Source organism: Melanaphis sacchari, unplaced genomic scaffold (genome assembly GCF_002803265.2).
Source record: "Melanaphis sacchari strain LSU unplaced genomic scaffold, SCAv2.0 Contig2146_pilon_pilon, whole genome shotgun sequence".
Lineage (NCBI taxonomy): Eukaryota > Metazoa > Arthropoda > Insecta > Hemiptera > Aphididae > Melanaphis > Melanaphis sacchari.
In genome coordinates this window covers 1-11,691 of record NW_020271068.1, presented here as the reverse complement: position 1 = coordinate 11,691, position 11,691 = coordinate 1, and the positions used below count along the sequence as shown (strand labels likewise).

The window sequence follows — 11,691 nt, the reverse complement described above, 5'->3', positions numbered from 1 at the left end:
AAAGTAAGGAACTTGACAATTTTTTTATTTTCTTCCTGTCGTTTACATTTTATTTTTCGTTTTTCACAACCAATCAAAAATGTTCTTTTTGACATAATTGAAAGAACTTATAAATAAAATATAAATACACGGTACATGCTTTACTAGAGTTTACTTAGGACTTAATTCAAAAGTTAACATTAACACCGATGCGCATTCAAAATAGAGCAAAAGCAAGTAGTCTGCTGTATACAAATAGTTTGGATGCGTTTTAGTATGAATGGGAGGGTAGGGAGAACGGCAGTATTAGAAATTCCAGCCGATAAGCAGCCAATACGTTACTATACCAAAACTATTAATAGATATGATAATAATAATAATAACATAATAACGAAAAGCCAGACTAAAATAGCTATAATTTTACTTCTTAATTTCGATAAGGGCCACAGTGTATATTATAAGTAAATAACATTGGTTTAATTTCTAAATAAATAATAAATATTTGATATTGTTTTATGTCATAAGATTTTATGAATTTTTGACTTTGGGGCCCCTTAATTTAGTATGAGGCCCGTGGCCCGTCTGCAATGCACACTCTGCACACCCGGTTTTTACGGCACTGGGTAATTGTATGTACAGTAGAACCTCATTAATCCAGACTATACGGGGCTCTAGGTTGTCCGAATTATTGAAAGTCCGGATTAAACAAAATAACCAAAAATCGTAAATTATAAATTAAAAAAAAAATGCATTGGATATTAATTTATTATACAAATTTCAAACTGAATATAAATACATATGTATGTCTTACAATATTTAACCTAAAAATACATGATACATAATTGTATTAAAATCATTACACACTTAATACAGTACATATTAAGGCTCACCTTCATTATTCACACTTGACACGCTTACTGGTTTAAAAAAACTGCTAATCTTTGGCTGTCTTTCTTTCACATTGATTTCTTTATTGATTAACTCACGAAGATGCCTTAAATGTTCATAATACGCAGATATGATTTCATTGTTGTTATCTTCAACGTATTTAATGACAATGTTTAGATGATCTTTAATTTCGCCAAGTTTTGGCTTAGGGTTCACATTATCGTCTGCTTCATCCTGATCATATTCATCCGTTTCAGAACTTTCTGCAGCGGTCACACTTTCAACAATCTCCTCCTCTGTTAAAATATGATAACCTAGATCACATTCATCTGCTTTTAGCCACTATTCAATGTCTTCCAGTGTAGCTGAATTCTCACCTCCTTGGTGGAAAATGTTGTGAAAATCCTCTGTTTCTAATTCAGTCGTATCTGGTTCAATATCTTCATTTATTAAAAGTTTTTTCCACGAGTTAATCAAAGTTGATTGTTTTATATCTTTGAGATTCTGTAACGTTTTATTACCTCTTCTATCCTCTTCTCCGGTAGCTGGTTCCTCGACTTCTAAAATTTCATTTAAAAGCCTCTTTTTGTATAGACGTTTGGCTGTGTAGATGACGCCTTGATCCATAGGCTGAATCAGAGAATTTGTGTTTGCTGGCAAAAACATGCACGTGATCTTTTTATCACCACTAGTAAGCTGCTCAACTTGTGGATGTGCTGGACAATTGTTTAGTAGAACTAAGGCCTTCACTTTGTCGTCAGGAATATTCAAAATTTCTGTTTGATATTTTCTAATTTCTCACACTGCTTTTTTGTGAAACCAATCTATTGTAATGTCTGAAGTAAACCACGCACTTTTCGAGTTGTAGTAGTGAACTGGTAAAGAGTCCATAATATTTTTTATTGCATGTGGTTGTTTACTTTTCCCAACAATCACAGGCTTTAACATATGACTTCCGTCAGTATTAGCGCACAGTAATGCAGAAACTCGATCTTTACTAATCTTACTACCGGGCGTGTTTTTATCAGCTTTGGACGCTTGGGTACTGTCTGGTAATGCTCTCCAATATAACCCTGTCTCGTCATAGTTGTACAGTTGCGAAGGTAGTATGTTTTCAGCTTTTAAAATGTCATTCAATTTTTTCCTGAATGGCTCAACAGCTTCATTGTTGGCACTAAGACTTTCACCACATATTTTTTTATTTGTTATATTGTGACGCCTTCTAAACCTAAACAGCCATCCCGAACTGGCTTTAAAGTTATTTATGTTCAACTGTTTAGCTAATCTATCCGCTGCAGCTTGAATTTCAACTCCACGGACAGCCAATCCGGAAGAGCGAAGTTGACAAAACCATTTGTAAACTGCATCATCAAGGAATTGATCTAGTGGCAACCGCATTCTTTTTACAACACTTGTTTCTTTTTCTACATTAAATTTTAGAACAAATTTTCTTATATCGTCTTTTTTCTTTCTTATGTCCGAGATGGTTTGTTTGGCAATCCCATATTGCGCACAAATGCTAGACACAGACGCTCCCTATTCGAGTTTTTCTATTACACAGAGTTTCTCGTGTTACGTACCGTGTTATTTTACACATATATATTATACGAAGAGGTGATGTGTATACCGATGGAATAACATATTCAAACAGTGTAGTATCGAACGGCTATGGCGATCACCTGCACATCGTGATATTTAATATAATGAATAAGACATGATCACACGTCCTGGACTTCTCAGAAATGATGAGTAAACGATAGTGTTAACATTGTACTATTTAATATGACAATCAAGACTTGATCACACGTCTTGTAATTCTTAGAACCGATGAAATCGCAGGAAAGGCACCCAACTGAATAATACATTTAATTTAGAGAGCTCCTTTAGGTCATCGGAAGTCACCACCTCCTCAGTCACCACTCTTGACGGTTAACCATATATAAGGGAGACCAGGGCAAGAGCTCAGCAGACGGTTAGGGATATTCGAGACGCTCAGAGGCAGGTCGTAACACCACTCACGGTCTCGTCTATCAGTATTTCAGAGGCAGGTCGTAACACCACTCACACCATCTTGTGCTTATAAAATTGTATTCTTGTACGAGTTAATTGTATTAAATAAAGACTTAATCTTTTAACTTGCAAACATTAGTATTTCTATTTCTACGTTGATATATGTATCGACGTTGACATAACGGACGCAACACTCGTTAAGAGAAAGAGACATATGCTTACGCTTTTTACCTTGACTAGGTTTACTTAACGACATCATTTACGGATAAAGTATAAATTACGAAACGATATAGGCACGAAACACTCCGAAGCGTATCAAAAAACCGACTAACGCTTATACGTATACTGTACATAATATGGATAACATTAATGACTATTGATATTGATAAATTAGTAATCGCAATAATCCGAATTTATGGGAAATTTGTAGAATTCGTTTTCATGTTTATTCTAATCTATGGCATAAGCTATGTGATAAATATGTAATCGAAATAACCTACATCTATAGGATATTTGTAGAACTCGTTTTCTTGTTTATCTTAATCTACGACATAAACTAGCGTAATTTACGTATTATAAATGGGTGTCTGGATTAAGCGAAGTCCGGACTAATGAGGTTCTACTGTACTTATTATAAACATAAAACATATTAGTGCCAATTGTTGTGTGCCAATATCAGATCCAAGTTCAGGGTGTTATTTTAAATGAAAATTACAACTTTTAAGAACAATAATGTGTTTATTACGTATAAATGCACTCTAAAAAAGACTTCTGCCCAAAGTGTACAAGCAACGCATGGCTGCTTATGCACAAACGGAAATTAAAGCTGCAAATTCAAGTGTGAGACAATGGGGGTAATAAAATGTACTTGATTTAAATTGAGGAACATATCAAAGTAATTGCAAAGTTCTTAGCGTTGTTCTATATTAATCTTTAATATATCGTGGGGAGATTCTCTTCGCGGCGAATAGTCCGTCGTCGATACGACTGCGGCGAATAGTCCGGCGGCGATACGACTGTGGCGAATAGTCCGGCGGCGAATAGTCTGCTCGAAACGGTGTGGGGGCGAGAGGGTCTGCGGCGAAACGGTCGCGGTGAAATGGCTGTGGCGAATTGGTCGCGGCGAAATGTCCTAAACCCGATCTATATTACATAAAAATATAACTTCCCATATACATAGCGAATCTTTCATTTATAGTTATGTATATTTTACGGGTAAAGTAGACTTTCGGGCAATGTTTACATTGCCCGGGCATTATGGTACTGCCCGATTATGATGGGCAATGTAGATAAAATTATACATTACCCAGACTAGTTAGAATTTCCCAGTCTAGCAGGGGCAATATAAACCAAGTTCTTATGTTATAATTATAAACCTTTCTAATCTTATCAATCTTATTAATTACTTTATTATTTGAATATTATTATTATTACCTTAACTATTTATTTTTTAAAATTATCATTACATTTTTTATCACAATTACATTAAACAATACATAAATATCATCATATTAATTATTTATTTTTGCAATTATTATTTGAATGGCATTTCGAATTACATTTTTTCCCTGCCGCTTTACATTTACATTTTTTATTTGAACATTGTTGGGTACAATTACACCTATCAAACCCCTGTCCTCCTAAATTTGAATATTTCCTCGCTGCTTCTCGTAATGTAATTGTTAGATCAAGCACCTCCTCTGCAATTATCAATTTTTCTTTGCACGTAATAAACTGGTTACGACTATATTATGTGTGTTCCAACTTTCCTTCGGTGGTTCCTATCTTATAGTTATTGTCATGAACTAAAATAATAAATTAAAATATTAAAATGATGTGTATTATACTTAAATGTATAATAAAATTCGCGTTTTACCTGCTAGGATAACTCCAAGAATACAACGAAGGTCGCTGCGAGCTCTGTCTACATCAGGTATTTTGATTTTGACGGTTTCACCCACTTTTGCATCACAAAATCTTTTTTCGGATTCTTCTTTCATTCGATTAGCTTGAATTTTTAAATTTACGACTGACTCTGTTCTTACAGTAATTATTTTATTTATTCTATTATCTATTTTTTCTTCAATTAATGTTTCATCAACTTCACAATGATCTCCAGTATTCATGGATGTAAATGATGTAATAGCCTCCTCTAAATCTTCTCCAGTTTTTAAATTATTAATTATTAATATTGGAAGTGCCGATGATTTTAATCCAATTTTAGCGCTACATCCAAACATTGCTTCATATGGACTGCATTTTATTCCATGATGTAATGATCGATTTTTCATAAATTGAACAAATTTTAGTCCTTCACTCCATTTCTTTGTTTTATTGTCTTGTAACCAAGTGGCAAGTATGTTTTCCACATCTTGATTGGCCCTTTCGACGGACCCTTGACTTTGCGAATGTCTTGGTTTTCCGTGTACAATTTTTAAATCTTCCCACATATTACATAATTCGTTTATTATTTTATTTACGAATTCTCGGCCATTGTCACTTTGTAGAATCGCTGGTGCGCCAAATGTTGTAAAAATATCAAGAAGTACATAAGCCACTTCTTCGGCACGTTTATGCGTTAATGGGTGAAGCAAAACAAATTTTGTTAGATGGTCCTGATACACTAAAATAAATTTATAGTTTCCGTCAGGTTGTGCTTGCATATCTATAAGATCAATTTGACATCTAGAATTTAATTCATTTGAGATGATTGGTTTTACAACAAGACCTTTCTTTGCAGTACTGCCTTTTTTTTGACAAGATATGCATAGATTTAAATATAACATAATCGATTCTCTTGTAATATTTTTATATTTTTTATTAAGCTCATATTCCATACGGTTTCGTCCACCATGACCGATAATTAAATGAGTATCATGAATAACATTAAATAATTCTTCATTAAAAACATAGTACTTAAAATCATTACCTTTACTCACTGGAACAATTAATTTTTCCACGTCAGATACTGTTATTACATCATATTTTTTCAAAAGTTTATGGCCTCTTGATTTCAGTTTAAGTTTTTTTACTTCAGATATTAATTCATCGTATTTAGTTTTAGTTAAATATGTACTATTAACATTTTTATTTTTTAATGCAATTTCTAGATTTTTTAAATATTGCCCTTCCATTTCAATTAATTTAGTTTAAATACCGCACACGTTTATACAGCGAACACTACACTAACACTACGACGATGCCTACTAACGACTTTCAACTGCGCTGTATTCAATGGTATTAACAACTCATACGTTGTACGATTCAATGATTGCGATAATAATTATTGTACAATATCTAAAAGGTAAAACCGATTTACCGATAATATAATCTTGAAACTACGATAATTGACGAGATAATATTGAGAGTTTTGTATATTGGTACCTCGTGGCTCATACTAGTATAGGTATTTGAAATACTAACAGACAATGATTTCATAATATTATAGTTGATAGTTTAAGTTACAATGTCTAATTTACTACGGGCAAAGTATACTTGGACCGGTGAAAGTATAACCATGCCCGGTCAAAATAGTATTTTAATGTATTGCCCAAAAACAGCGGGCAAAGTATACATAGACCGGGCAATGTTCACATTGCCCGAAAGTCTACTTTGCCCGTAACATATATATAACTGGTGTAATGATAACTACTCGGGCCGCAACTAACTTATATCTAAAATATTACCGGGCTGCAATTCACCGATCATCAACACCGGAAACGACAAGTCGGGCCACAACTCACCCTCAGCCCAAGCCGTAACTCACTCTCAGCCATTTAGTAATGTATCAGTCCCGACTAGTAGCAATCTACTTGTGGGTACTACTACTTGTAATATTATATACCAGGGGTCGGACATTAATTTAAATGGCGGTCCAAATATTTAAAAAAAAAAAATTTTGAGGGCCAAAAAAATCTTAAACTTAATTTTATCATTAATGTATTTATTTTTGTATTAAAAACACATTTTAAGACAAAGTATTTAATTATTTATAAAGTAATTATACATTCATACTAATAATAACAAAATTGTATTAATGAGAAAAATGACATTTCTTTCCTTGAGCTAATTTTTTAAAATCTGGTACTCTTGGAGAACAACTGATGCGTAAAGTGTTTTCAAGGTGGTGATCTGTTAATCTTGAACGGTATCGGTTTTTTAAAAATGTCATTTTTGAAAACGAAGTTTCACATACAAAAGTGGAGCCAAACATAGTAGCTAATTTTATGGCAAGGGTTTTACAGTTCATGTATTTATCCAAGACATGCTTTATCCAAAAATCTTCAGTAGACGAAGTTTTATTCATTTGCAATGAGATATCTTCTTGCAAATCAATAATTTCCATTTAAAGTGAAGATTTTGGAAGTTTGAATAATTTTGTATTAACGTCAATTTATTCTCCAGTCGGAGAAACTTCAAACGGATTTTTTAAAAAATGAGACAGTTTTCCAATTTCTGCAAAGTCTTTGAATCTCTTACCAAATTCTTCACCAAGGTCCGATTAAAAACTTAAAAACATACTGCAGTCTATGTCGAAGTCTTTTTATATTCTAGGTGTTCGATCCGTTTATCCATTGTACCCACTTCACGTTGCCCCGGGTCTTGGACATATGATCCACGACCGCGCTCGGTCACTCCTAATGTTGGTGACACTGTTGCGCCCGCCGCCCTGGTTCGGGTAATAATGCGGACGCCGCCGCCAACGGTTTTTTGTTCGCGTTCTGCTCCGTCGCCCGTTATTTTCACGTGCTCTCGTGTTTTGCAATTTGCTCATAATTTGCATATAGCTCTTGTGTCAATTGGTTGTTGTAATATATTAAGGTGATTATCCGATTCGATTTCACCGTTCGCTCGTGCTCCGCTCCTCAATAACGCGTATACGTGTGCGTGATCCGTATTCGCGTATACTGCAGTTCGGCGCTCTCCGACATCCGCGTGGTTCCAGCTCCGGAGTTTTCCACAGCTCAATAAGGAAGGCAGATCAACTTCCGTTCATTGAAGACCGTCATCAAAGCCAGCTCTCTTCAGGGTGGTGCTCCCCATTCCCCCCCATATATATACATATGTTGTTAATGGTGCTCTCCTTATGTTATTTTTTTGTAATACATATATATTTCGCTTAAATATTATTGTTGGTACTTTTAATTAATTACAACGTAAGCTCCCCCCATCACTTCCGAGGTTCCGGAGGACCGTGTGATCAGTAACAACCTCGATAGGTGTTAGAGAGGCTCACTGACGCAACACTAGGATTGTTGGAAAATGAATAAAATCTTGATTTTTTATATCTTCTTCAAAGATTTCAAGTTTTCGTCGGAAAGCAGATACACTTGATATCAGATCACAAATTAACTTTTTTTGCCCTTGTAACTCAGTATTAAATACATTTAAATATCCAAGAATGTCTTTTAAAAATGCCACAGATAGCATATTGCTCTCATTTGTTAAGAATATATGATACTGCTTTGATTCTACTGAATCCAAGTTTACCAAGAACGTGATTACTTCTTCTTTTATACTCCAAAAACGTTCGATCACTTTGCCTTTACTTAACCAACGGACATTGTTATGTTGAAGTAAATCCAAATACACTGAATCACATTCAAATAAAAAATCTTTAAACTGCCTGTGCTGAAGAGCAGATCGGGACCTCAAAAAATTAATCAACTTGATCATTATGTCCATTACTTCCTTCAGTGTTGTACTAAGTTGCCACGCAGGGATGTTTGATGTATTATACATTGATATGAAAGTATTTCAACATTCTTATCCTTGATTCTCTTAACAAATCTCTTTTATTTACCAATCATTGTCGATGCGCCATCAGTTGAAATAGACACAATTTTATCATAACTAATATTTGATTTAGTCATGAAGTCGTCAAGAGTTTTAAACAAATCTTCTCCACGAGTCTTGCATTTCAATGGCAATTATGCTAGCAACTCGTCTCTAAATACTTTACTTTCAACGTCTAAAAAGCGCACAAAAATTGACATCTACTCAGAATCAACAATATCACATGAATCATCAATTGCAATAGCGTAGCAAGGAGCCATCTGTAAAATGTGAATTAAATTATTTTTGTTGTCATCGGCTAATAGTTCTGTTCTTCTTGTATTGCTTCTTGCTGATAGAGGAATACTTTGAATAGCATTAAGTATGTCCTTTTTTTCTTCAAAAAGTGCAGTGACTATTTCCAACATACACTCTTTTACAATTTCTGAGTCTGTAAATGGTTTTTGGTGTTTATTTAACGCCCAGCAAACACGCAATGCTGTTTCTATTGACTTTTCTTGCCCACTCATATTTTGTACTAACATAGTTGTACCATTTTTATAAGACAGGAGATACGCTTGGAGCTTATTTTTACGCGCTGCGCTGTCAAGAGGAAATTTTTTTTCAAAATCTTTATGCATTGTATCATAATGACGCTTTAAATTAGCACATTTAACGACAGCAACTGTACTATTGCATATAAGACAAACTGGAACAGCTCCAGCTTTTACTGGAAGTGTAAAACAATATTGTTCGGTCCACTCAGCCAGAAACTTTCTGTTTTCATTGTCAATTTTACGTTTTTTGAAAACATACTCGATTGCACACGAATAATATTTATAAATTAATAAGTTTTAACACTACAGACACGACGGACTACGAATACGAATAATTATAATAATTTATCGACGAACGACAAACGCAACGCGTAAATTGAACTAAATAATATTTGTGTTTCAAGAAGTAGGTTCAATGTATGGTGTTCTGTTATCGTGACTATTATTATAAACAGCGGTATACGATGAACGCTATCCTAATTTATTAATAAATCATAAAATTAGATCGCCTTTGAATATTGTATTTTACACACACACACACGCGAATGCAAGTGACTCGACCCGCAGCCGTAACCTAACAACAACACAGAATACAGATAATCATAAACCGTTATTATTGTCTCAGTGCCTAATGAAATCGATTTCAATATTAGTTTAATTTTTGTTATGGACAGAGGGGGAGTGATACATAGGATATACAGGGTGTTCCAAATTTCATGTGACAGCAGATTTCAGCATGATATATTTAAATTATGAAAAAAATGACCTATGTGAAAACCTTTTTGAATCATATAAGCTAAAATATTTTGATATAAATTGTCACTTGTCTTACGATTCATATTGAAATATTTAATCACTTTAAATACAAATAACTGAACAGAAGAACTAGAAAATCAGTATAAGTATCAGTGTTTACCACAGACAATGCAATATGCAACGATGATGTACAGGGGTAGAATGTGCACATTCAATCACATGAATTGTTTTGTAGGCCTAAGAGTTGATATTTGAGTTAACGTGTTAATTCTTGCCTAAAAGTGGATTAGTATTGTTTGCATTTTTTACTATGTTTAATATGTATGAAAAAATAATATATATTATATACTTATAATATAATGTTATTCCCTATATTATTATGTTATATTTTTAACTTATTTTTTCATTCATTTAACTAGTATTTAGGGTTTAACTAGTTTAAACTCACACATAATATTTAACATAATTTTACAATAAACTTAATAATTGTGTTTTAATTGAACTATTTTTTTGTCTAATGATGCTATATGCCATTATTTAAGTACAATTATGCAAATAAATTGTATTAATAGGATAAATTTCTAATAAAATATTTGTGTTTAGTCATAATTTAATACAATTTAAAGTTGTACTGAAATCACTATTTATTATGTGTGACCCAAATGATAGTTACATATAATTAATTAATTTCTTTTTAACTGAGTCAAGTTAATATTTTTTTCCATATTAGCTTTAAATTTGCTGAGTTAAAAGTATTTTTAACAACTATTGTCTCACAACTTAGACTTAACTTTAGTATCTAACTCAGCTGAATTATACTCAATAACTTGGCTACACTTGTTATTTTTAAGACAAGATCGGACATCAACACACTCAAAACCCAGGTAAAATCCTTTGTTGCCCGCCTACAAGGCCTAGAGCAGATATTATAGGAATGGTAAATTAAATATTTATTCATCTTACAGCTTATTTGGTATTGCTATTTGCTAACTGCTATAGTAATAGCATTAGGCCATAAGCTGGCAGTTGCTAATAAAATAGAAAATATACGATAACATATTATTATTAGCTGTTTTAAAAAAAATAGCAATAGCTGCTATTTATCACTACTATTTTACTTTAGCAATAGCAATAGCTATTGCTAAATAAATAAATAGCAGTTTACCATCACTAGTCTGTAGTAGCAAAAAGGTTAGGAATAACTAGGGAGACCCCCGACCAATGTGTCCCAATTAAGCGGATTCCACTGTATATAACAGGGGTTGGCAATAGGCGGCCCGCGGGCCATGTCCGGCCCGCGGAAGGGAAATAACTGGACCGCCAAAAATTGTCTTAATTTTCTTATACAGGGTGTTCCAAATTTCATGTGACAGCAGATTTCAGCATGATATATTTAAATTATGAAAAAATGACCTATGTGAAAACCTTTTTGAATCATATAAGCTAAAATATTTTGATATAAATTTTTTTTTTTATTAATTAAAAAGGGGAAATTTTAGGGGTAACTTTTAAAATTCAAATGGGAACATTTTTTTTTGAAATACGATTCATATACGATTTATTTTTTAATGAATTTTGACGTATCATTAATAATTAAAGAAGTTATTAACATTTTAATTTTGTACTTTAATTTATAAAATGCCATCAATGAATAATAATAATAGACATTTGTGCTTCTATTATACGCCGATGCATTCTTATACAACCTTAATAATCTTTACGCTAT

The 11,691-nt window shown here is 33.2% G+C and overlaps 3 protein-coding genes across 3 annotated transcripts; all 3 read right to left on the bottom strand.

Moving 5' to 3' along the window:
• Window positions 1-4,626: 4,626 nt before the first annotated feature.
• LOC112593928 (KRAB-A domain-containing protein 2-like) lies at window positions 4,627-5,951 on the bottom strand (the record flags this gene model as incomplete). The annotated part of the gene is made up of 2 exons (XM_025338522.1): window positions 4,627-4,682; window positions 4,754-5,951. Coding segments are annotated over 2 exons (1,254 nt in total), but the record flags the coding sequence as incomplete, so codon positions are not given.
• A 959-nt stretch (window positions 5,952-6,910) lies between these two features.
• On the bottom strand, window positions 6,911-7,222 carry LOC112593927 (general transcription factor II-I repeat domain-containing protein 2-like). The gene has a single exon (XM_025338521.1). The coding sequence runs from the start codon at window positions 7,220-7,222 to the stop codon at window positions 6,911-6,913; it is 312 nt and encodes a 103-aa protein (XP_025194306.1).
• Window positions 7,223-8,873: 1,651 nt separating this feature from the next.
• Window positions 8,874-9,293, bottom strand: LOC112593926. The gene has a single exon (XM_025338519.1). The coding sequence runs from the start codon at window positions 9,291-9,293 to the stop codon at window positions 8,874-8,876; it is 420 nt and encodes a 139-aa protein (XP_025194304.1).
• Window positions 9,294-11,691: the final 2,398 nt, after the last annotated feature.

What these genes read in the sequence shown, in the direction of transcription:
- LOC112593927 (XM_025338521.1), bottom strand. Translation starts at nt 7,222, where the DNA reads ATGGAAATTATTGATTTGCAAGAAGATATCTCATTGCAAATGAATAAA.
- LOC112593926 (XM_025338519.1), bottom strand. Translation starts at nt 9,293, where the DNA reads ATGCATAAAGATTTTGAAAAAAAATTTCCTCTTGACAGCGCAGCGCGT.